Raw genomic sequence first — 27,151 nt, forward strand, 5'->3', positions numbered from 1 at the left:
TGGACACAGCCCTGAGATATGAGGTCATTCAGGAGGGTGTTTACATGTGAACCACCTGGCATGCCAGTAATAAAGGATGAGTGTTGTTCACAGTATGTGCAGTCTTACTGACAACATCTATTATGTGTCTTTCTTTTAATACCAATAATAATGTAGTTTCTTAGTGGGAGGATTATACTACTTACAGACCACAGCTGTGAAATACTCTTTGTTGTTCTCATGTCAAAAGATTTCAGATCTGCCATAATAGAATCACAATACTGCCATGTGTTAGTTCAGATAATACAACATAATAATTCTACTATTTAACATTTTTTGCTTTTAGACTACTGATTCAACTAGAAGTACTAATGCAACTATATAGGCCTATTGTAGTTTCAGCTGATTTTGTTTCTCTAATGTCTGGATCTGAAAAATAGTAATTTTACATGTTAGATAAATGTAATGGAGTAACCATTACAAAAGGCTGGATAAAGTAGAGTCCATTGTATTTTTCTTTGCCTGGTTTTGTTTGACTCTTCATATAAAGTCTCTCTTCTTCAGGTGACAACAAGCTGATAGATTGGTCAGAGGGGTTGAGTGACAGACCAAAAGTTTGCCAGCCATGGGCCGGAAATTAGACCTGTCGGCACTGACAGACAACGAAGCGGAGCATGTGCTGAAGGTGGTGCAGAGGGACATGAAGTTACGCAAGAAGGAGGAGGAACGTCTCAGGTGAGTTCACACCTCCACAATGAGCATGGATGGTAAACATGGAGCAGCCAGCAGTGTGTTTTTTTCTGTCAGATCATTATATATTCAACGCTTTTTGAAATTGAACACCCCTGTGTTTTTACTCAATCTTAGCCTTTTTAACGCATTATTCCAAAAGTCTTTATTTACTACTTAGAGTCAGAGGTGGATGTTGTATTCAGATCTTTTCTTCAGTACTTAATATCTCTTTAGCTGCCAACTGGCTGTTAACAGCATCTCTCTGCTGTTGCAAGGAGTGTATACAACTGAAAACAACTTCCTGTTGTGGCTGATAACAAAGCTGTACGAAGAGTGAGAGTGAACCAGAAACAGATAAACAGTGAGCTGAAACTCATTAGAAAGATTCAGGCATATTGTATATCTCCATAGGTTATCACTGACCACTTTCACATTATCACAAAGATAAATCGGTGGCTGCTTTGATTTTTACCAGTCCATCTAGTTTCACAGGCAGTTTTAGACTATCTCTACCAGACAAGAAGAATAAAATAGAAGCTTTACAGAATGCAGGATGTTGTAAAAGCAGTGTACGTTTATAGGATTCATACTACGCCTTTTGTCTGTGACTGGTGTTTCACTGGGGCCTGATTTGCATTCAAGGTATTTTAAGTCCTGAGTGGAGATTTTCCGAACTGCCTCTCTGCTCTGAAGTCTTTCCTCAAAACATCAGACAGGAAGTGACAGCCCTTCCTGTTTTACTCATGGCTGGCTTCCTCAAAACTTCTCTCAAGCCTCAGAGGCCAAACACAATACCTCCTAATGGAGAGACAGAGGGATTTGCTAATTGGGTGGATTTGACTGGAGTCCCCAGTGTGTATCGAGCTGAGCCTCTGCAGAGAGCAAGTGAGGTGCATAATAGTCGGAAATTATCTGTAGTCACAGGTTAAGAATAAAAGTTAGGTCATTTCCACATCACTCTCCTACTTGCACTTTGTGTTTTATGTCCATAACACTCCTCTCACACAATATGAATCTGTTGCCTACCTTACTTACTTAATGCTTTCAGCAATCAGGGACCCCACTCAGATAAGAAATGTGTTTTTTAGAAGCAAATTTGCAAGATAAGCTTAATGGTTGTTATTTCCCTCCAATTTGCATCTGCCTTAATGTGGAAATCTGCTCCAGCCCCACCTTCAGTATTCTGACCTACATGACAGCCTGATGAGATACAACATTCCTGATATAAACATATAGTAGAGGAACTAAGGCCCCTAAAAGCTGACATACCCCTACCCGAGGTAGAACAAAACACAACCATGTTTTTTCATATCTTTAATATGTCTAGTTTATGAAATGGATGGTTGTATAAAAATATTTTACTGCAAAATTATTTTTTTGGGTTAATATTTAGATGCTTACCAAAACCGAAAATAGTGAAAATTTAGGCTCCTCGAAAAGGGGCAGTGTTTGCCTTATCACATGTATCTCTGGTAATAATAATCAGAATGTCACCAAATTTGGAATGGATGTTCACAGACAGTTATTGAATGCAGTAAAGCAAAGATTTGATCAATACCTTTGCCCATCTTTGAGATTTATACACTTAAACACACATGAATTATAGGCGAAAATTTAATCGGAAATTAAAAATCCAGAAGGTATGTATATATTTGTCTGTCATTATTAAAGTCAGAATACCAATCATTAAAAAATGTAATTTATATGTACCAAAGACTGTTATCTTATCATAAAAATAGGTTATTTGACTATAAACTTCACCCAATGTTGTCACCAGCCCGTAGCAGGTAACTAGTGCAGCCAGCTTCAAACAGACAAATAGGCTATAATGGGGCCCGATTTGTGTAAATGTGTGAAGAGAAGGACACAAACAATAGATTAAGCTAAAACAATCAAGTTAAAAGTAAACATGACATTATGAATAAAATATACATTTCTTTATCATTCTAAATACATTATTTATTTATATTGTATGTTATTTTTGAATAACATGATATGATGACACTATGAGCCAACAGGCTGTATGACACTATATTTTCACATAATTTACTTGGAAACTTTGACTGACCGAGTGGCAAAATCAAACAATAAACATAACTTGAATCATACATTAATAAATAAAATAAATAAATCATAAATAATATAAAGTGTAGAAGTACACTGGAGTTACACTGGGGTTCTGAAAAAGTCAAGAAACGCTTGCACCCTGCAAGGGCTCCAATTCAGTGCAATTTCAAGCCACCGCTCTTCAACAGCTGATGCCACTTCCACATTGATAATAAAGTATAGAAAAGACATAAATACCATGTAAATTCCACATTAAAACTCAATTGTAAAAATATGTTAAACACATTTAAAGCAGTCTGAATACAAAAACATCAAGAAAACTCATCAAACCATATTAAACATGCTAAAAGAGGCACCTCTTACAATAACTGGGGTTAAATGCACATAGATGAGCAGTCAGAGCACAGAAGTATCAACATGAACACACAGCAAATACAAAAATACACAGACAGGCAGAGAAGGACCAGTTCAGAGAATGGGTCTAATGCCACACTCTTCATTGAGCCCCCCCCCCCCCCCGTACATGCTCAATGCCCATGTAGTACAGTAAGTAAGAGAAGCAACAGGATGGTTCGTTAAATTAAAGTGGCAGGCAACTGGACTTTTCTAATATGATGATTTCTAATGGTGCTTCTGTGTTCTGAAAGTCTATTCTTCAGAGGTCTTGAGGTCTTGCCAATGTAAGCAAGGCCACAGGAGCACTCCAACAAATAAATAACATTACTGGTCTTACAGGAGATGACCCCTTTAACTTTGAAAACCTTGCCAGTGTATGGGTGGTAAAAAGTCTTAGTTTGACGAGTGAAGTTGCACGGCTGGCAGTTGCCACATTTGTAGTTACCAGGTTCAACTGGACTCAGGACAGAGGTGGATGGAGTGGGAGAAGTGCCCTTACAAGCATGTTCCTGAGGTTAGGGGGTCGTTTGAACACAACACTACAGTAGGTGGCTCGCCCAGCTGTATTTTTAGGGAGGGATGTCATGAGAAAGAGGTGAGTATGGGATGGCACAGGTGAGTCTTTTGTCTGCTGTTCTGCTCCTGGTGTTTTTCACAGAGGTTTCCGCATTTTTAATTCCAGCGGTTTGTGGTCCGATTCAACAACCACTTGATGAAACCGTTTGCATCCAAAAAGAACTGCATAAAGCTATTTTTCTATCTGAGCATAGTTTTCATCAGTCTCATTCAGTGCTTTGGATGCATATGCAACTGGTTTCTCTTCCTGGAGCAATGCGGCTCCCAAGCCGCATTTGGATGCGTCGACTTGCAGCTTTACATCTTTGGTGTGGTCAAAGTATGTGAGTACTGGGCCAGGTTCCTGTGTCAGAAGGTCTTTCACCTGTTGAAAAGCTGTGTCGTGATTTGAGTCCCACACAAACTCATTGTTCTTCTTTAACAGCTGTCTGAGGGGAGCTGTTGCCTCTGAAAGTCTGGGGGCGAACCTGGAGAGGTAAATGACCATGCCCAATATGGTCTCCAGCTCTGCTTTGTTGCATGGGTGTAGATATGATTCCGAACGGAAGTCGTTTGAACCTGTATCTGCCGAAGACAGTGTTGAAAGTAGTGAGCATGGATCATTCATGGCTTAGTTTAATTGTCCAGTAGCCGGATCTGGCATCCAACACGCTGAAATATTGTGCTCCAGCTAATCTTGGTGTGATGTCGTCTAGAGTTGGATAGTGTGGTCTCTGGATGGCTTTGTTCAGGGGGCGAGGATCAAGGCGCATCCTGAGTTTTCCAGTCTTTGGCTTTTCCACTGCCACTAAAGCATTTACCCACTCAGTTGGTTCTGTCTCCTTTTGGATAATGTCCATTTTTTCCATTTCATCCAGTTCACCTTTGAGCCTGCCACGAAGAGCATATGGGATGCGGCGAGGTGGGCACACCACTGGTGTGGCTGAAGGTTTGAGGTGGAGGACGTGTGACAGTTGACGGTCCTGTCACTATGCCTCCAATTGATCATGTGCCCTGGCTACTTGGCCACTGGGATATCCCTTTGGTCGAATGGCAAACGTGCATGACTCTTACCTGGGAGACTAGGGTTCAAACTCCGCCTGGGCCCTCCTTCGTCCTGCCACAGACGCATTCATCAGGAAACAGCCCAATGCCCTTGAACACGTCTGCAAACTCTTCAGTGATGCTTGTGTGTGTTTCTGGTTGTGCTTGGATTATGTGTACCAGCTTAACCATGTTCAAATCTAGACATGCTCTCATGCCCAAGACAGCAGGAGCGTTTTCAACATCAACAATATCAAAGTCTAACATGACTGTTTTCTCTTTGTATATGCATGTTATCCTGCAACCTCCTTTAACTTTAAGCATCTGCCCCCTGTATCCTGATATGCAACTGTCTGGTGAGCCTAATACCACATCTCCAAATATTCTGTGAAATGTGTCTGCTGGTATCACATTAGCCTGGGCGCCTGTGTCAACTTTAAACTTTAATTTGCGCTTCACTTTACCTATTTCTGCTCTGTGCAGTCAGAAACAGTGTGTACTTTCCTGGACTTAAATGTTGCCCATTTCTGCTGTGTATTTGTCCTGCAAACCTTAGTGTGACAGTGGTGGTCCTGTCACTATGCCTCCAATTGATCATGTGCCCTGGCTACTTGGCCAAAGGGATGTCCATTTGGGTGTCTGGCAAGCGCACATGACTCTTACCCGGGAGGTGTCGGTTCAACCCCCCCCCCCCCCCCCCCCCCCCCCCCCCCCCCCCGGGCCCTCTTAACCTTGCCACATTAGCAAAATGGTTAAATTTCTTGCATTTGTTGCATTGTTGTCCTTTTGCTGGACAGTCCTCTGTGCGGCTGTGCCCTCGCCCAAATGCACCACACTCTGCTCCTAGTGGCACTGTCACCATTTGCTTCGCTGGCCATTTTGCGTCCATGGCGTGTGTGTTCCGTTTTATTTGTCCATCTGTTCACTGCATGCACGGACTGGCTAGCCGGGGTAGCAGCAGGAAAAACCATCGTCTTTAGCTGCTGCTGCGACAACTCATGTGAACGTACAATATCAATAGCATTTTCAAGCGTGAGGTTTGGACCATAGCAGAGTAACTTTTTGCGGTCTCAGACCATCTCATCGCTGTTGTCGTCGTAGTTGCAGTCTTTTACGCGTAGCTTTAGCTCAGTCACAAACTGGTTGAAACTTTCACTGTCCCCCTGTTTCTTCTCGTGAAACTTCAAGTGTGCAAATGGGGTTTGCTTTTGGCGTTACATAAGCTCCAAACTTGTCTTAGTATGTCTTTAGAAGTTTTCTTTAATTTGCCATAAGAGTCCATGTGTTACATACGGCCCTTTTTGCTGACCCAAAGTAGCAAGTAGCTACATTTCTCCTCTTCTTCTTTAGAGCGTATAGAGGGCCCGAAAACATTAGCTCTACATGCTGGCGAAACTTTCTCCATGCATCAGGCAGGTTAGACGAATTCCAGTCCATCCGTGGCGTGGGGATACCTGTGCTGTCCATCTTCTGTTGGCAGGTCGATGAGCACTTAACTCTGACATGTAGTATTCACAGCTCACGTCTAATAAATGTGCTTCGCTCTCACTCTGGCGTGTGTGTGCCACCAACCTTTATTTTGTTTACAGGACTGTGCCGCACCTTGACACACCTTGCTTACGTCATCAACTAGTGGACTCGTAACTATGCCCAAAATACTACACTCACAAGAGGCTAAAAATAGGAGTGGGTTGCACAGGCCTCTAACTGCTTTGCTGAGTACACACAAGCTCGCTGTGTGAAAAACACCAGGAGCAGAACAGCAGACAAAAGACTCACCTGTGCCATCCCATACTCACCTCTTTCTCATGACATCCCTCCCTAAAAATACAGCTGGGCAGCCACCTACTGTAGTGTTGTGTTCAAACGACCCCCTAACCTCAGGAACATGCTTGTAAGGGCACTTCTCCCACTCCATCCACCTCTGTCCTGAGTCCAGTTGAACCTGGTAACTACAAATGTGGCAACTGCCAGCCGTGCAACTTCACTCGTCAAACTAAGACTTTTTACCACCCATACACTGGCAAGGTTTTCAAAGTTAAAGGGGTCATCTCCTGTAAGACCAGTAATGTTATTTATTTGTTGGAGTGCTCCTGTGGCCTTGCTTACATTGGCAAGACCTCAAGACCTCTGAAGAATAGACTTTCAGAACACAGAAGCACCATTAGAAATCATCATATTAGAAAAGTCCAGTTGCCTGCCACTTTAATTTAACGAACCATCCTGTTGCTTCTCTTACTTACTGTACTACATGGGCATTGAGCATGTACGGGGGGGGGGGGGGCTCAATGAAGAGTGTGGCATTAGACCCATTCTCTGAATTGGTCCTTCTCTGCCTGTCTGTGTATTTTTGTATTTGCTGTGTGTTCATGTTGATACTTCTGTGCTCTGACTGCTCATCTATGTGCATTTAACCCCAGTTATTGTAAGAGGTGCCTCTTTTAGCATGTTTAATATGGTTTGATGAGTTTTCTTGATGTTTTTGTATTCAGACTGCTTTAAATGTGTTTAACATATTTTTACAATTGAGTTTTAATGTGGAATTTACATGGTATTTATGTCTTTTCTATACTTTATTATCAATGTGGAAGTGGCATCAGCTGCTGAAGAGCGGTGGCTTGAAATTGCACTGAATTGGAGCCCTTGCAGGGTGCAAGCGTTTCTTGACTTTTTCAGAACCCCAGTGTAACTCCAGTGTACTTCTACACTTTATATTATTTATGATTTATTTATTTTATTTATTAATGTATGATTCAAGTTATGTTTATTGTTTGATTTTGCCACTCGGTCAGTCAAAGTTTCCAAGTAAATTATGTGAAAATATAGTGTCATACAGCCTGTTGGCTCATAGTGTCATCATATCATGTTATTCAAAAATAACATACAATATAAATAAATAATGTATTTAGAATGATAAAGAAATGTATATTTTATTCATAATGTCATGTTTTAACTTGATTGTTTTAGCTTAATCTATTGTTTGTGTCCTTCTCTTCACACATTTACACAAATCGGACCCCATTATAGCCTATTTGTCTGTTTGAAGCTGGCTGCACTAGTTACCTGCTACGGGCTGGTGACAACATTGGGTGAAGTTTATAGTCAAATAACCTATTTTTATGATAAGATAACAGTCTTTGGTACATATAAATTACATTTTTTAATGATTGGTATTCTGACTTTAATAATGACAGACAAATATATACATACCTTCTGGATTTTTAATTTCCGATTAAATTTTCGCCTATAATTCATGTGTGTTTAAGTGTATAAATCTCAAAGATGGGCAAAGGTATTGATCAAATCTTTGCTTTACTGCATTCAATAACTGTCTGTTAACATCCATTCCAAATTTGGTGACATTCTGATTATTATTACCAGAGATACATGTGATAAGGCAAACACTGCCCCTTTTCGAGGAGCCTAAATTTTCACTATTTTCGGTTTTGGTAAGCATCTAAATATTAACCAAAAAAAATAATTTTGCAGTAAAATATTTTTATACAACCATCCATTTCATAAACTAGACATATTAAAGATATGAAAAAACATGGTTGTGTTTTGTTCTACCTCGGGTAGGGGTATGTCAAAAACTAAAGGGTTTTTTGGGGGTTTGTTCCTCTACTAATAACAGAGAAGGAAATATAAGCAGTGTTGTCAATGGTTTTGTTAAATGTTAGTAAACAGGATATACCCGAAGTCATTGTGAATGTTTTTCTGTATGAAACCAGACCAGGAGCTTTCCATAAACTTAACCCACAGCGAGCTGAGCCTAACCAATAAAAAGTCTAATGATGCTGTAGTCAGGATAAGTTGATATTGTACCAAAAACAAATATGTCGGCTGTGCATATTTTACTGACATGTACATTCAACATCTTTGTGAGCCATATTGTCGTCATGTCAATACAAGATATAATCTATTGCAGTTACGTTTCCTACAAAGGTATTTGCTGTTGCTGTATAGTAGTTGTATAGAAACATGATTGTTGCCAAAGCATTTTCTTTACATTTTACAAACCTATAAACACTTCATCACTGCAAAACATCAACATCTTTTAGTCTCCCTTAATTATACTTCTAAAAGAGCACAATAAACCATAAATATTTGTCTTCATCTGTTAGGAGTTGGGGAAAGGTTCTGCGTGGCTTTGCTTACAATCAAGGACATTTAGCTTAGATAATACTTCCAACACTACAACTACCAACTCATTACTTACAACATAACTGATGCAATATGTGAAGAAATGTCCAAAGCTTGGACAATCATGCACATCCCATAGCCCAAGAGCACAGCTCACCCAAGACAGACACAACATTTTCATAGTTCTGTGTTACAAAATAGGTAAAAACCAGGGCATTTCGTAAAAAAAAAAATTGTAAATCCACTTACTGTTGCCTGAAGTGGACAAACAGCGTAACAGGCACATTATCTAAACTCGCTCAGACTGTTTGGCATCTCCTACTAATTAGGGGAAAATTAGAGGAAACTGACCTTGCCAATTTTGGAGGGTGCAGTTTGTGATTGTGCCTGCTTTCGCCATGGCACTGGTGGCAAGAGGAGCAGGCTTGTGACTAGACGGCTGCCAGTTCAATCCCTGAACTGGCTGGATTAAATCCTGTTGGGAAAAGCACAGCTACCTCATGTGTATGTCACTGTGGTGCCGTTGAGCCAGGGTGCTCACCTCCATTCACACTGTATCTGTACTGAGCATCTTTCAGGTGTGAATGTGTGTAACTGCATGAGTATAATTAGGGATTTGTTAACTTGTCCAGTTGTTGAATCTAGTTTGATGAAACTATTGTTGTTCTGCGTGGAATTTATTTCCTTTTTTTTGTGGTTGTTGTTTGCTATATCAGTATATGTCTAGACATATTCTGACATTTCTCTGTTGCTTCATACTAAGTTTCTCTATTTATGAAGAGACCAAGGACATGTTCTCTCAATATAAAAGATCTTAAAAAAACCAAGCTACCAAATGATGTCCACCACATTCTCACAACATCCCGTCTCTCTCTAGCAGAAGTATATTGACACACAGGATCACGTACCATTTTCTGATATCAAATCTATGAGCCAAATCCCTCATGTCATGCAGGTTGTGCACTTTTCTGCTTCCTCAGTCCCTGAGTCGTTAAAATGGGCTTCTGGCTTCACGCACCGTGTTTCTCAATTTCTGCCCTGCCACCCCCGTGAGAAGAAACACCCTCACAGAATCTCAAGCAGTAGTGAGTGATAGACAGGGGGGGCTGTGTTTATCTATAAGGGAGAGCAATCTGCATCTACACTTGATGTTAGGAAAGGAATACAGATGAGTATGTTGAAAATAATGTTAGAATTTTCGCTTCTGTTTTCTTTTACTTTGCACAAGTTGGCCTCCCCTCAGTCACGCAGAGAGGAACTGTTGGTTAACTCAGATCTGATCTGATCTGGAGGCGTGCATCCCCTCTCATGAACTCTTGCAGGTGTCAGTGACAGATAACTGAACGTCTATTACACACAACTATTTAAAAGTGAACTGATATTATGTGAGATAAAATCTTAAAATGCTGAAATCTTTCATTCTGGATTGTTGCAACACAGTAACTACTTCAGATAATACTCCCTACAAAGAAAGGGGAAGGAAGAGCTCAGGATGAGATTAGCGATATTCATGTACTTTCAAACAGAAGTGTTGAGCGGTAAAAAGGCTTTGAAACACTGCAGTAATTATTACTGCTAAGGACTGTACGTCTCTTGCCTACTTAGTGTGCATACATACAGTATACGTTATAATCTGTATGTACAGTTTCATGTAAATCTGTGTAATCCTGTGTAAAACATGAGATTATCTGAAGAATGAACTGAGTTGAGTTGAGTACTTTGTCAGAATCTCTTCTGAATTTCTTCTTGCGTCCAAGACACTTGTTTCTCATAACAAAAAAACATTACAAAATATAACACCTCACATCAGACAAAAAACAAAAACATTAGGAAAATATAACAAAATATAACCCAAGACAAACATCAAGCATGTGACGTGCTATATACGTAACATCAAAGTTGCTGCAGTGCCTCCAAGTCCCTATACTAACAGCTCAGTGCCCTAACGGACCCTGATTCAACAGCTTAATAGTTTAACATTTAATCTAGATATAGGTACTCTATACTTAGATAGCAACAACTGGTATTCTTCAAATAAAACATATGTCGGTCTCACTGATTAGTAATTCTTAAATTAGTTTTGTAGTTAGGTCTACTTGTAGCTGTGTGATACATACAAACATGAGGGTGATGGTGTTAAATTCAGTTGGAAATGTTGTGGAGATGTGTTGATTGATATTTATGGTGATAGTGATTATGCAGTGCTGTTGTACAATGTTATGTTACAGTTTCTCTCAGTTGCTAAAACACTAAACCCCGTTCTCTGAACCAAATTCTCAGTGGTCTAAACTCTAAACTCACACTCAACTAAACACTGTTCAGGTACTTCTGCACAATTTGCAAAACTCATCCTAAACCTTACACACCACCTTTCACACGGTGATAACGCTTGTGTTGCACAACTGTAAACACAACGGCCATCTTTTACACACAACTACTCAAAATTGAACATGTATATTTAAAGCAGAAGTAAGTGATATATTTGTATTAATCTAAGTCTTAAATAGTTGTATCTTCCGACAGCAATCACTTACATAGAGTGTTTGGACCGAAACACGGGTCTGTCAGTCACTCTGCTCTGCTCTGAGCCGAGGAGAAAACTTTTATCGTATCCTACAGTTTTTATCCAATGAGGAGAGAGAACAGCATGCAGGGCTGTGTGTGCAGCCAAGGGACGCCGTGAATGTGGCGACGTAGGGACGAGGACTGTTATGGTGCGTTCAAGGAAACTCGTAACTCGTGTTTTTCCGACCTGTGAAGTTGTACCAGTTTGATCTGGTACGAGTTCACGGGTCGGAAGTTACGAGTGGCCGTTATAGTGACTTTCACCGGTAAAACAGGTCGGAAAAACACGAGTGGGTTGCCTGGAACGCTACAAAGTCGTAAGTTGTGACTTGAAGCTGTAATTTACGATTTCAAAAGCCTGCCTGGAACGCAGCATTAGCGAAAACGACCGGATCACTCACTTCTGCTTTAATAAAAGTCAGTTCAGAGCACAGGTGGCACATGTGCATCCATCTACAATAAACATTACTGTAAACATACAGTTCAGGGTCTTCTGGCCGGACCCCTGCACAAAGACGTGATGTTTGATAATGAATCTCAGTGACTTTGTGCAGTAATGCCCTTTTCATTACAGTTTTTTATTTAGTTTTTATGAAAGTGCTAAATGTAGATATCACTTTGGTCATGATATTTTTTTTGCTAAATGCATTTACAATAAACATTTTCTTTTACGTAACGACATGCCCTGAATGCTTTGTCCTAAATTATTTTACGTGGTGAATATGTTTTTACTTGCTGTGTGTTTGATCTGAGCACATTGTTTGGTTTTGAATGCAGGATAACTGCTTTTAAGGTGATAGTTTGACTTTGATGAAAAAGACTGGAGTTTGGTCAGTGTAGTTTGAAGTTTTCGATTTGTGTTTAAGGTTTTGAGAAAACGGGTGGAAGTTTCAAGAAATGTGTTTTAGCAATTGGGAAAAAACTGTATAGAGAGGTGTTTTTACTATCAAATGTTGTGTACTGTATCAAGTGTAGACTGGATTTTGGGACAGAGTGTGTTTTCAATGCACATAACAAAATGGTGTTAGCCTTTCTCAGGTTTATCTTGTGTCTTCCAGCAGAGTGACAATTTCTCAGGAACAAACCACAGGAGTCAGTTCACTGCCACTGCACCTGATGATTCGGGGATTGCTGGCATGTGTTTCTCGCCCACACACGACAAAAACAGCAGACACACACATTCAGAGCACATGCACACAAACAGAGCACACACATCTTGGCATTCTTCACCTCCGGAACACACACACACACACACACACACACACACACACACACACACACACACACACACACACACACACACACACACACACACACACACACACACACACACACACACACACACACACACAGTATAGTGAGGGTGGTAATCCTGGTAGATTGAGAGATGAAGCCTGTGGAGGCGCAGACTCCTCTGCATGTTTCCTCAAATATAACAAATCGTTGCAAATGTCATGTGATAACTTGTAACTGACCTCTTTAAACTAACAAACAGCTATCAAAGCAGTTAGCAGCAGACCAGCAGTGGACCACATTACCCTTAAAAAACAACATGACTGTGATTTGCCCTAAAGAAAAGAACACAGGTTTTCATTCACATCCTCAAACACTAGTAAATTAGTAGAAGTCACATTAGCTTATCACCAAGAAACAGACTCTTTGTGAGGATTATTGCAGCTGACGCAGCTCGAGCTCTGTCTGTTCTCTTTGTACGCCTCAGAGCTCCTTTAGACGAGGATGTGTGAGGACAGAGCTGCACCACAGATACTGTACAGTGTGAGCTGGTGCACATGTACTGTATGTTTCATGTGTAATCGTGGGTATTTAAGTGGGAAATATTGGTGTTGTTTTGTTGTTGCTCCCGTCTATGTGTGCATTTCTGCAACCTGCTGCTGAGTCAGTGTATGTGAACATGTTTAGTGCAGTTATTCTCAGTAGGATAGTGTTGTGTGCATTTATATTTCTTCTTGTTACTTATCTATCTTGAACGTTACTGTTATTGTGTCTGACTGAGTTTGCACAAGTGTGTGTGTGTGTGTGTGTATTCTGTCTCAGTTATTTATACCGTCCATTGAGCCTGAGTAATGGAGTGTGCTGTTGTACTGAGAGGACGTCCGTCTCTCTCTCCCACAGTGTGTGAGGCACACTGTTACATTTTGATCGTGTGAGAGTTGCAGAAATGGTGTCCTAAAGATTAGAGCCGTTTGAATGATCAGAGTTAACGTTCAAAAAATGTGTCTCAGTCGTTGTGTAGAGGTGAAATGATCAGTGGAACAATTTTGATCCATCAGTGGATTTTTCATATACTGAACTGAAGCTGGTTATTTTGACTGACTGAGATGTCTATGGTCTGTATTTCTATTCTGTGCACACAAAGATACAAATGATCTAAAATCTTTAAAGAGTGCAGTTACATTATGGGCTGTGAAAGCAACACAATACAAAAATGTCACTCATGCATTCATACTTTATCAGTTTTTGTTCACTCTCTCTTACGTAGTGTAATTTTTAGATTGTTGGCAGGACATTATTTTCAGATCTAAAAAGTCCCTAAAATCACATCATACGCTGAAGTTGGCAACTAGCTGGCGAACACAGTAGTGCATTTAGCAGCTAAGGAGCTAGATATCGCCTATGGAGAGTTGATGGAAGGGAATACAAAGTTAAAACGAGTGAATACTGGGCAGAAAATGGGCAGAAAATGGGCCCAAAATAGTGGTAATGTAAAACCAGTAGGTGTTGGATCTGTTCAAAAGAAAGTGTTCGCTAACAAGTTCACCATATCAGAAACTGAAAGTGGATGATGCTATGTGAGTGTTGTATTCAAAGCTTGTTTCCAACGCCCCCAAGTGGCAAAAAAAAGAAGTCAGGTTTAAAAGTTGCACATTTAAAGTGAATAAAGTGAAGTGAATGTAAATTTGAGCTACTAAATAGACTTTGAGCGAGTTGGTTGATCAAGCATTAATTCATGTTTCTACAGTACTACCACATGGGCAGAGAAGTGACTGATATGGTGTTCAGCTCAGCCTCCTTTAACCTTTACATCAGAGTTTTACATCCAACATTTCTGAACAATTATTTTCTCTCTTGATAACATTGAAGACGTTTCACGCTCTTGGATTTTGTACATTAAGGGATAGATGTGCAAGATGTTGATGTTTCTCAGTCATTATTCAGTACTATACACTGCTTTCAATATTATTATGAGCATATATTGTTCCGTCTTCATAAAGGGAAGTATGGGATTTATGTGATAGTATTTATATGCACACCATGTTCTCATTGTGATAATCACCCAGTTTGATACAGTGAACTCATGACTGTTGAATTATCCACACAGATGAAACACGTTTTCCTCTCACAAATACAAATACACATTCCTGGTTTCACTATCTTTCTCCCCCTGACATCTCTAACTCCCTCCCTCTCCTCCCTCCCTCCCACCCTCTACTCCCCACAGTGAACTGAAGCAGGAGCTGGATGAGGAGGGCAGTCGCTGCCTCCTGCTGTCACGGCAGAGTTGCTTCAACCAGCGCTGCTGCATCCGCTGCTGCTTGCCCTTCACCTTCCTGCTCAACCCCAAGCGCCAGTGCCGGGACTGCCGCTACAACGTCTGCAAGGCCTGCCGGGTCTACAACAAGCGGGACAAAACCTGGCTGTGCTCCGTCTGCCAGAAGAGCAGGTAAGGTTGCTAGTGGATCTACAGAACTGGTGGCGTTTTGGTGATTTGTGTGTGTTTGCGCCTAATACAGGAAGGCTGGGTTAAGGATGAGAGTCTGATAGTGATGGCAAAGGTTATTAAGGTCTTAGTCTGCTGCTGGTGAGATGGATTTACCTCTTAATACGCCAAACATGGTCACCAAGATACAGTACGGGATCAAGTCTGCCACTGGCTGGAATATTTATACTCATCCTGGCAACACAACATGACAGAGAGGAAGCAGGTCACTCAGACATGGTGTGGGAAAATACGTGTACAAAGAAATTGTTCTCCATTTCTTCTTTACGGATTTTATTTTAACATGGGCTGTGTCCCTCATGTACTGAAAAAAACACACATTTTCCAGAACATGGGTGACATTTCCTAGTTTAGCCTTGGGGAATATGAGCAAAATGTGAAATTAAACAGAGATTTTCTCCTAAAATCTACAATAAATCTGCAATATACACAGAGTCTAATAAATTACCTCAACTGACATCACTTTTGGAGGTCAGAAGGACATGTGCTTACCAGACCCATGTAGCATTTGGAGGCTACATTAGAATAACACACATGTGGTTGATTTGCATTGTGGACTGTGCATGAGCAGTGTCAGTGTCTCTGGTTCTGCTACAACAGCTTTGATACTTATTGTCAGGAGTCTTGTAACGTTACTGAAGTGCACAGAAGAATTTTGAGGTTGGATGTTTTTGCAGAGTTCAGTGTTATTACTCGTCTAAAGATGGGGTTGAGATGCAGACATGAGGGGAATGTCTAATTAGTTTAAGTTAAATTCCACTAAGAGGTTGACTTCCATCTCAACAGTAATGTAAATGATGAAGGACACACCATCGTGCAGGCTGCAGGATTTACCTCAAGATGGGCGACTCTTGGAAACTTCCTGTGTCACCTTCACTGCCCGTCAGCACACCTACTGTAGACTCTCACTCGGCTCCCGTCACACGGAAACTCTCTGACACAGTGAACAGATGGCAACTCATTAAACTCGCCGACATGAATATCTCTGCAGTATCCTACAGCTGTCACTCCTAAACATTCAATTAAACCCTAATGCATTTTAATCTCAGATAGGAAACATGAGGATGAGCCAGAAGCCCTGTTGTTGTCTGACTGTGTACCCTTTCAAGTAATAACAAATTACACTGTACTGCATGCAACACACAATGCTCAAAATGACTGTGGTGACAGGAAAATGATAACAGCTTACTTTTAAAATAGTTTTGCATGAATATAAATCAGGTGCAATATGTAGTGGTTTGTTGCTGGGAGCTGGTGGTGGTAGCATGATGTTACCAAGAACTTCAGCCACCACTGCATTTGCCTCTGTATCGTCGGAGCTGTGCTGCTTCTCCATCCCCTCACGCTGAAGTGACTACAGTGATCGCAAAGTAGCACAGCCTGGGGCTAGCTGGTTAGCATGTGAACCTCAATGGAAGAACAGGAGTGATTGAAATAGAAGCAAAATCAACGTTGTGTTTTGCCCGCTGGAGACAGGTCTTAGTGAGTAACATGCATGAACTATGTAGGTTTCTCTTAGACTGCTAAGCAGCTGTTAATTAAAATACATATGCCAGTTTTCATCACACACTAAATGTGAGATGTTTTAATCATTTATAGCATTTATACAGTAGCAGTTCACATCTGTTCTGCTTTTTTTTACCACAGATGTATTTGTGTATTTGTGCCATATATTTGTTGTTTTTAGGCTGAGTATCATCTTTTGGTGTGTGCCATAGGGTCGGTTATGATCCTGTTGCTGGTAGTATCATAAGTAGGTAGCACAGTCTTTATATTTAACGTTTGCCACATGTGTAACACAGTGACACTGAATTTGTATCACTAGAAGTAAATCAAGGTTCTACTACTCCATTTAAACAATCCCATCAGGCTTGCACACTTGTTGCGTATGAAGATGACTGTAGTAGATTATTTAATGGGTTATTTATGACACTTAATTCATGCAAATCAATCAGCTTCAGTAAGATTTGCTGGACCTTAAATGTGAAAACAGAAATGTCAGGAGGAACAATAATGGAAAATATTTATTTTCAAGAGAGATCGCCTTAATGGGCTGATCCAATGTACATATTTTTCTTTTATTTGGGGGATTTGGGGATTACTTGGCCATCCAGTTGTTTTCTGCACATTTGGTATGAAGAATAAACTGTTACTGCCACAGGTTTAAAATGTAACACATGTTGAGAATGAAATTGCAGGTCTGCTGTCTGTCTGTCCCTCTCAGGTTGTTGAAGACGCAGTCACAGGAGTGGTTCTACACTAATGTGAAGAGGCGCTTCAAGAGATTTGGCAGTGCCAAAGTGCTGAAGACTCTCTACAGGAAGCACCTGGCGGAGCACAGTGCGCTCTCAGAGCTGACTGGTAACCTACTCTGTCCATTAATGTTGCTGCTAAAAGCTTTGGTCATTCATTTTATTATTTCAGGCACACATAGGACGGAAACAGTGAGTTTTTTTTGTGCCTCACGTTGGAGATATTTATTAGACAAAAAAAAACTAAAATTTTGTATATGACGAGTTCATATATTTTTCTCCAAGACTAATCCTATAATGAATGCTGTAAACAGATTACTGTCAGGAGAATTTACTCTCATGAGAGATGATGTGTTTGTATTAGAGAGTTTGTGTCTGCTCAACTTCATGAGCTTGATTTTGTTTTGAATTTGTCTGATTTTTGCTGTTTTGTTGCTCAAAGCAGTGGAGGACAGGAAGTTAGGAGTAGGGTGAAACAGGATTAAGCTCTTGCTTAGCTTTCATCTCACATAACTTCAGCAGATTACTGTGGCTGCTGTCAGACTCAAGTATATTAATGTTTGTTTGCTTCCCCCATAACATCTCTCAGCAAGGAAGGAGGACTCATCTCTGCTTTACCAAGCAGAAGTAACAAATATTCTGTGTTTCTTGTCTCTCAAATGTGAATATTGATTTGTTTTCTTGGTGTTTTATGATAGTAAACTACAGTACATGTCTTTGGATTGGATGAATAGTGGATTTATCCTTATCCTTTATCCATCAGGTGTCCAGAAGCTTCTTTCACTTAAACTGTTTAACTTTTAACATATCAGTAATATTTAATATAAATTGAATATTCATTCTTAAATAGATAGAAAGTGGCAGTATAATTTCTTAAGTTATGTTTTCCTCAGTTTAAACATGTTTTCATTTCACATGCAACAATAAGAAAATAGGTGTCGGCATGATGTTTCCGAACTGAAATGTTAACATCTGATAATCTGACAACACAAGGCACACATTTTCAGTCTTTTTCCATCCACTGTGTCAGTAGCATATTTCTTTAAGCAGTTCTGCACAGTTAAATATGAAGATTGTGGTACAAATACAGACGGGGTTAGGAGCTTTGCTGGTGCCAGCGGTGCTGAAAATGTATTCGTAGTACTATACAGTGCTTTGAATAAGGGTGTTCACCCGGCAGCATATGCCTCAGCATGTACCGAAGGTCTAGTCGGGGACAGAGGAGCAGCGGTGCATCCCGGTTCAGAGACTCTGATCTGATTGAATAGACAAGGGATTTCAGAGAATTATGCATGTTTTGTGGGGGAGAGGTCGCCGGCTGCAGATGATGCAGAGATGTGACCCCCGTGGGAGGAGGACTGATGTGGGCTGGCATCGGGCCAGCGCTCAGCATCTCATTCTGATTTAGGTAGCTCTGTTTATTGCACTCACACGCTCGCTCTTAGCACATGTTGTATCATACATTCTCATTAGTTTGTGTCTGACCTGCGCTGCCTCAGCCGTTTTTATTCAGCAGCCAAATCCGATCTGCAGTCTGACTCATGCTAATGTTACTTTGCGAAAGAACAATGTGAGCTGCATGAATAGCATCAGAATTAATAGAGCTGACATTTGGGAGCTAAAAGCTGTGGGCATAGACTGGATTCTGTGCGAGGTTTATGTAGCAGTGAAGCATTTTCCACCATGGCCCAGTGACTCAAACAGTGCTCAGAGATATCCTCCTATTATATGAAGAGTGAAGCAAAAGAGCAAAGTGACCCTGAGGAGCAGAGGAAAGCGACAAGAACACATAGTAAAAATCATACGAGTCGTAAGTCAAACTGATGCTAAACCATAAATCAATATTGTGTTAAAATTATAGCCATTTTGTTCTTTTGTCATTCATGGTTTCTGTCTATTTTAAATTTAGGCTGAATAAACTCAGCCAGGGAGGCAGAGAAAAAAAGCACAAACACTTCCCAATGTGGGGATGTCAGAGCTTGTAGAGGTTGCTAGATAAATCTGAGTGGTCAGAGTTATACCTCCTCAGGACAAAAAAATCATTATCAATCAATCAGAGAAAAGAATATGGCTCTTTAATCTTTAGTCTAATCTGATCACAGTTCATTCTGTTTACACTTCCTACCCAGTGGGTAGTAAATGACTGCTACCGTCGTAATTTGCACAATACAGGGTCAACAAGGAGTAACGAAAGGCCTAGACAGAGAGTATGTTCTGCATATCCACACTTTAGATAATACAAAGACGTAAAGTTTGAGTGTGCCAAAGTGTAACAGGGCTAACATCATGACACTACAGTTCGTCATGCTCTTGATCTCTGTCAGTGAACGTCTTTCAGAAGTCGAGGAGTTGTGGGTAAAACCTGAATGTTGCAATGTGTCAAGACTTGAACAACTATCAGCCTAGCTTCAGTTTGAGTAGAGACATGCAAACACGTATGCATTTCACTGTTATTTCACCACACCAAGTCTCACGGTGCCTGCAGGGTAGCTGTAACCTTTAGCTGCAGTGGTTGAGGCAACTGTTGGTTGTGAATCTTTTCCACATCACTGTGCTCTGGCCAAATGTGTCCAGACTCATTAGATGTTACAAGACAGATAAGTCTGCACACACATCTGTGATGAGGTCACACAACCAGAATACATGCCCCAGTCTCTGAAATACAAGTTAAGAGCCTGGGTTTCCCACATCAGTGATTTCATGTCGGAGTTTTTAGCGATGAAACAGCTCAAAGAAACGGAGCAGAGTGCTCTCAGCGCTCTTTGCATTTTCAAAATAATCTACAGTCCATATCACTTGATTTAAGTCCTCATCTTTGCCCCTTAAAATGATTGGAAGTGACCCTGTGTACTGCACTGTACTTCTGAACCAGCCTTCTGCACACAGATCAGGTCGCCTGGTAATGCCACACACGAGGCCGTGCTAATGCACTTATATAACCACAAATGGCTGCATTGTTGCATGAATATTTACATGACGTGAAACAAGCTCAAGGCTCAGAGTCAGAGGGGGAGACAGTCTAGAGAATAACTGAGCTCTGCTGCTGCCCAATCACAAACTCTAAAATCAACTTGAATTTCAAATTTCAAACCCATGATAGTCAAGGGCAGTGATACTGCTGCAGATATTCTACAAATGATGAGAAATGTATCATTGCTGTGGCATTTGCTGTAAGTGGGGAGTATATACATTTAATATTTGATGCCCTACAGTATATTCATCAGTGGCAAAAAAAGAAACAGATTTAATTTGATCAGTGACATCGAGGCACTCTCTCCCTTTTCCTGTTTATTCATTCATCTCTTTTACTTAATCTTCCATCTAATTTTAAAATTCACCCTGATCCAGTTTTAGGATATGAGGTTAATTCCACAGGAATGTACTGTATCTGCCTTTTCACATCCATGTGAACATCTGTCTGCTTGTTTGTTTCTGTGTGTGTGTGTGTTTGTGTTTGTGTGTACAGAAGGCAGCGCCTATGAGGAGAGTGTCTGCAATGAGGGCAGCATCTCTGAGAGCGACTCCACCTTCTACAGACAAAGTGAAGGTGCAGATATGTTTTAATGCTTGTGTTTTCACTGAGGTTGTTGTTTAAGTAACCTTTGGTTTTCTGTTTGCAGTTTCAGTTTGCTTCACCATATGAGATTACATTTCCAGTGATACAATAAGTTGTATGTAATAATATGTGCGGGAACAGTAAAGCTCAGTGTTTCCCTTGTTCCCACACTGTGTGCTAAAGCTAAGCTAAAATTGTTTTCTGAACGTTTCCATTTCAGCTTGTATTAAGTAAGTTAATCAAATATTTACATTTGCCACACAGTGAACCCTGCACTTCATGGCAGTTTCCCTCTTTGGTTTATTTGTAATCCTACAATCAGCACCTATAAGTAGAAAGTCACCACAACCAAGCCACATACGTTTTTTAACAATCCTCTCATGAATCCATAAGCGAGCACTTGATATTTACAGCACGTAGAGCGGTGGAAAGTGAAGAGTTAAACAATCTTGGTTGTAATCTTTTTTGTGCAGGTTGCCAGTTGAATGTTAAAGACTTACTGTGATGAGCTGTCCTCTGTGTCCCACTGTGTCCTCACTGCCTCCTCACTCTCTCAGTTCACTGCACTAACGGGATGATTGACAGCAAACATGAATGAACAGCTGCAGCAGCCTGATGGTCATGCTTCTGTCTGTAGTGGCTCTGTAACACGAAAGGAGGCAGCGATGGATTATTAACAACAAAATTAAACTGAAACCGATGCATACACTTCCTAGTGTCCTAATTGCAATGAGTGAATTGTGTTTTTGTTACATTTTTTAATTTGCATCCCTGTGTGTACAGAGCACAGCATGGCTGAGACGCTCTCTGTGGCCATGCGGGTGGCAGAGGAGGCCATAGATGAAGCCATCTCCAAGGCAGAGTTCGACACTGCCAATCAGGTCATTGATGATCCTCATATATAACTGTCTGTTGTTATAACTGGCAATTTAACTACACATTGTTAATTTTTTTTTCTTCAAATCTTTAAATTATACACTGTACTTGAATTCATAAGAGTGCAATGTACCACCTTTTTATAGTAATGATAATGCATTGAGGAGGATTTTCAGACTCACTGTAGATGCTGCATGCATTATGTTATTACTATTGTTGGTCTGCCATGTATCCACTTTAAATAGCCTCCATCATTTTTTCAAATTTCCCTTAATCTGAGATTATGGGAAACATAAGGATTATCTTGATTAATACGACAAAAAAGACAATGGTACATGCAAACAGGATTCACAGGTATATACTGTATATATCTTAATACACCAAATAGGAAACCAAATACCGGTAGTTACAATAAATAGTTACAAGTTACACAGTGAGTACAAACAGACCAAAAGACTGTGCAGAAACACACACAACCCAGCAAGAGGCAAAACAACTACAGAGACACAAACTATGGGGCCACTTGTGGTCAATCTTAGAAAAGATTTACTGATCTGTTAAAGTATCGCAAAGCTTTTAAACAGAAAACATGTATTTTTAGAGAAGTAATCAGCTTATAGTGTGAGTGGTTCTGAATAGCTTCCTTCGTGTGTGTGTGTGTGTGTGTGTGTTTGTTTACCAGGAGAAGCAGAATGAGGCTCACTATCTACAGGAGCACAGAGCAGAGCTCGTTGAGGAACTGGCCAAAACTATTGTGCAAAAAGTAAGAAAGAAGTAATAGATTTCAACAATGGATGGCTAAACTACAAACACTCACTTTGTACAGTGACAAATGTTTTATAGTGTATGATTAGTTTGATTTGCTGTATGTGTGTGTGCGAAAACCTATTCTAAGATCATCAGTCGGAGGAAGACTTTAGCTGAGATGAACACAGAGTGCGATCAGGACTGGCCCCTCGAACACAACGCAGACCCCCATCATCACTGTGATCAAGCCTCCAGGTCCCTCAAACACCAAGGAGGCCTCTGGGTAAAAAAAACAAACAAACATCACAGTCACAACCACTGTAGGCTGGAGCTGCATCCCGCATCCTCTCAACTGTACGGTGACATGTGCTGACCTCTACTGGTCAAAGAGGTAAACATGCTGTGTTGTAAAGCCACAGCTAATTTGGTGGTCAAAGGTCAAGGTCGTTTTGTGACCTCACAAAACACGTTTTTTGGCCACAGCTCACAAAGTCACAAGGTAATCATGATCTAATGTCTGATGGGACGAAATGATGAAGTGAGGGCCAATGGCTGACTGTGACACACATAACCACAGAAGAGTGAGTTTTGTTTTCAGATGGTCGTACATGTAACTCGTGTGTCTCTCTCCTCAGAGGTCACACTCTGTCTCCTCACTGTTGGACAACGACTCTCCAGGTCTGATTCAAGAGTCTCTGCAGGCGTTAAAGAAGGAAGGCAACGCGTCGACTATTTCTGCCTGGAAGAGCGTTGACCGGCTGGACAACGCAGGTAAAGTCGTGCTGGTCATTGTTTCAACCTGTAACCAGTCATTACTACTGTAGCTCATGAGCAGAACTAAACCTCAAATCCTAGCGGCTCTCCCAAATGTCTTTAACATTTCTATTTAGGCTACTTGAGACACAAGTCTTTTCTCTGTTTCCAAGTCTCTGGTGGAAACTACAGTAAAGGTGACAGAGCCTTTAGCAGTCAGGGCCCAAAAACTTTGAAAAAAGAGATTTTATAAATACATTTTATTTATTTATTTTTGATTTGATAACAGTTCTTAGCCCAGAATATTTAATATTTCACCCACTGTTATCACATACAGTATTTTCAGTGCAAAGATGGTTAAAGTGATAGAGAATATACAGTCTGTCACAAACTCAAGTGGTGACTAAATCGTCATATTCAGTTAGGAATAATTACAATCAATGCTCAAACATACCAGGTGTAAAGTAGCTAATAGAGCTTTATGCAGTCACGACTCTTGGTTCAGGTTAAAAGTCTGTCAGCTGATTCTTGCCTCCTCTGTGTTTTTGTCGCTGTGTGTGTTCTCTGCTGGTCTGCATGATGTCTGTGTCCATGCGTGTTGCATGCGGAGGTGTGTCCTCAGTGCTGAAGAGCCCAGACGGGAACTGGATTGCCCTGCAGAGCGCCCAGCTGTCTCGGCCCAGTCTGCTGACCAAAAGGAAAAGCCTGGTCTACAGTGCCTTGGAGAGGGAGTCCGGAGTGGTGTCTGCCTACGAAGGCATGGGCTCTGACAACGAAACCAAGTCTGAGCCCGAGTGCTCCTGGGGCGCTGCCCTCCAGGAGATCCAAAGGAAAATGGCAGACTCTAACTCCAACCTGCGGGGCGCTCTGATGGACCACCGAGGCAGCAGAGATGGTATGTCTTCGGACTCGGAGGGGAACTGGAAACCGAATAAACCTCTGCTTGCTTTTTGTAAAAGAAATATGCCTGCGGAGCTCAGGCGACCTTCATCACCCCGACGGACAAGTATCATCGATGTGAACTTTAATGTAGAAGGAGCGGGAGTGGGAGAGGAGAGCAGTGTTGCTGCTGCACCAGTGGGTGGAAAAGTCAGGAGGTCACGCAAGAAAAGGAAGAGTAAAAGAGATCAAAAAGCTGCTTCTTCTGTGTTGGTGAGAAAAAAAAAATCAGATCAAAGTACAAACTGAGCAAAAGAAATTGTTAAGATTATTTAGTTTTTTGTAAGAAGGTGTCAGATTTGGCGTATAAGGTAAAATAATACACTAACACACTTCCTCTTTTCACAGGATTTAAACAAAGACGACAACCCATCACAACCGAATTCTGACGGCGTGACGTCTGACACTTTGACTTCTGGTGCCACAACATCTGAATCTTTTGACCTCGACAGCGACATGACCGAACCTGCAGTCGGTCAGATGAGCAAGGAGCTCAGGTCAAAACTACAACAGCTAGTAGACGCAGTTTGTGACTCCTCTGCTCATGAAGAAGTATTTGACAAAGACTTAGATTCTGGGGATGATGGACGGAGGGAGGAAAACAGCCAAGGAGATGAAGATAGAGGTGAAGATGATGAAAGGCTGTGGGAGATGGAGATCGACTTGGATGAAGTAAGAACGGAGGATGAGAAAGACGAAGAGAGAGATTTGGAAGAAGATGAAGATGAGATGAAACACAGATTATACAAGCTCATTGCACAGTCCAGGCTGACGTACTTTTCCTCTACGGATGACGACTTAAACAAAGCTGGCCGGAGTGAAGGAGAATGGGATGAGGATATGGAGGACGACAGAGAGCAGGAGAAGGAAAAGACAGAAGGACTCACTTATAAACTCTGTCAGCTGGAAAAAGAAGTCAGAGCTACACAGTTCTCCTCCACGGAGGACGAGCTGGACAGAGTTGGCATCGAGGAGAGCAGGACAGAAGAGGAGGGGGAGGACAGGAAGAACGAGGAGCTGGCTGTGAAAGTGTGCAGATTAGCTAAACAAATCAACGCCACCCAGTTTTCGTCCACAGAGGACGAGTTGGACAGAGCAGGCAGAGGAGAAGAAGGAGGGGGAGCTATAGACGACGGATCGCTGTGGATACAGACAGAGAAGACGGTTCAGGCCGCTCAGCTGCGCGATCTGGTCAGTCTGGTCAGCGCCTCTCAGTTTTCCTCCACTGAGGATGAGCTGGATAGATTGGGAAAGAACGAGGGAGATGGAGAGCAGGAGGTAAATGAGAGAGGAACCGAGAACAGCGTTGAGATGGAAGACGTGTGGAAAGGAGCAGTGAAGAGGAGGAAATCATTTGGAGATCTGGATGTGAAGATGTTTGATTTGAGAGATGAAACTAAGGAAACAAAGACTGTGAGTAGTGATGAAAAGGAAACGGCTGAGAACGTTTTGGATGGTCAGATTAAGATAGATGACGTCCAACAAAGCAAAACAGAGCGAGAGAAGAGAGATTTCTTAGAGACAGTAAAAGGAAAGACTGAGGGAGAAACATTAGTAGTAGAGGAGCAGTTATGTGAAGACGAGGCTGAGAAAGCTAAAGAGACACAGAAAGGACAAGAGATGAAACTGGAATCAGTGGTGGAATCAGAGAAAACGGAGGACGTAATCCACCCCAACGAGACAAGAGAGGAACGCGAAAATCAGCCAGAGGCAAAGCGGCCGGACAAAAACCAAGGACAGGACAAGTTTAAAGAAAACAAAGAGGGTCAGAGGAGTTGGGAAGCAGCAGCGGACAGTGAAGAGGAAGACCCAGAATTTGCTAGAATAATCAGCAGCATGTTGATGATGACCCTGGATGACATGCAGGTAGAGACATTAAAGGATAAAGCTGCAGAAAACAGGAGAATAAAGAGAGATTTAGAGGAAGTAAAGACAGGTGAGAGTGTTAAAAAAGAGAGAGAGAGGAGTTTAAAGGATGATGAAGCACAAAGTAGAAATGCATCAGAGGAGACAGGAAGTGCAGAAGAGACTGAGAATCAATACTACAACATGACGCCAGTGTCAGCTGGGAGAGAAACAGCAGGAGAAATTACTACTGAGCAAACTAGAGAAAAGAGTTTCAGAAAAAAGGAGAGTGGAGAGATGATGGATGGAAATGAAAAAGAAAATTTAGCATTTGAGACAAATCAGGCTCAACAGACGGGAAAGGCAATAGAGGTGGATGATGAGGAACAAGACGATGCAGAAGGAAAAATGGAGGAAACCAAAGAAAAAAGTGGAGATGACTCGGAGCGGAGCGACCCATCGTCTCCACGGGAGGGTTTTCTGTCACCAGAGGAGATTCAGAACGTAAGCACTGCAGCTCATCCTCTGCACGATACTTTTCCTTGAGTAACGTAGACGTCATCAATCAGTTTAACAACATGGACGTGGCTGTAGGAGCTGCTAAATATTCACTGCACTGCAACTAACCTACTAACTGGTCAGCTAACCATTACCGCTCTGTCCTGTCTCCTTCCCTCTCTCTGTCGGCTGTAGGGTAGCGACATGGAGCTTTACAAAACTATTCAGTTTATATCCTCTCTTCTGGAGCAGGTGAGAATCAACTTGCTTTGCTGTAGTTACACAACAGTGTTTAATGCTGATTAATGGTTATTAATGATCTTTTGCACTTTTTACACTAACATTTCTTTCATACATCTTTTTTTTTCAATATCCTGTTCTTCACATGGCCTTGTCACTTAGACACAGACCTTCTATTATGTAACGGACATTTTTCTGCCTTTATCGGGCAAGTGTGTGTGGCTC

The 27,151-nt window shown here is 41.3% G+C and overlaps 1 protein-coding gene across 1 annotated transcript in view; it reads left to right on the forward strand.

The window, feature by feature from the left end:
• The window catches only part of myripa (myosin VIIA and Rab interacting protein a), a 30,054-nt gene that overhangs the window by 647 nt on the left and 2,256 nt on the right, over nucleotides 1-27,151 (forward strand). The window contains exons 2-11 of the mRNA XM_083991289.1: nucleotides 544-714; nucleotides 14,942-15,163; nucleotides 17,445-17,581; nucleotides 20,939-21,019; nucleotides 21,812-21,909; nucleotides 22,587-22,667; nucleotides 22,800-22,934; nucleotides 23,287-23,422; nucleotides 24,015-24,556; nucleotides 24,692-26,692. Coding sequence (XP_083847415.1) covers nucleotides 605-714; nucleotides 14,942-15,163; nucleotides 17,445-17,581; nucleotides 20,939-21,019; nucleotides 21,812-21,909; nucleotides 22,587-22,667; nucleotides 22,800-22,934; nucleotides 23,287-23,422; nucleotides 24,015-24,556; nucleotides 24,692-26,692 — 3,543 coding nt within the window. The 5' untranslated portion in view covers nucleotides 544-604. The remainder of the gene's footprint in view (nucleotides 1-543; nucleotides 715-14,941; nucleotides 15,164-17,444; nucleotides 17,582-20,938; nucleotides 21,020-21,811; nucleotides 21,910-22,586; nucleotides 22,668-22,799; nucleotides 22,935-23,286; nucleotides 23,423-24,014; nucleotides 24,557-24,691; nucleotides 26,693-27,151) is intronic.

The sequence above is a fragment of the Trachurus trachurus genome (genome assembly GCF_905171665.1).
Source record: "Trachurus trachurus genome assembly, chromosome: 17".
NCBI lineage: Eukaryota > Metazoa > Chordata > Actinopteri > Carangiformes > Carangidae > Trachurus > Trachurus trachurus.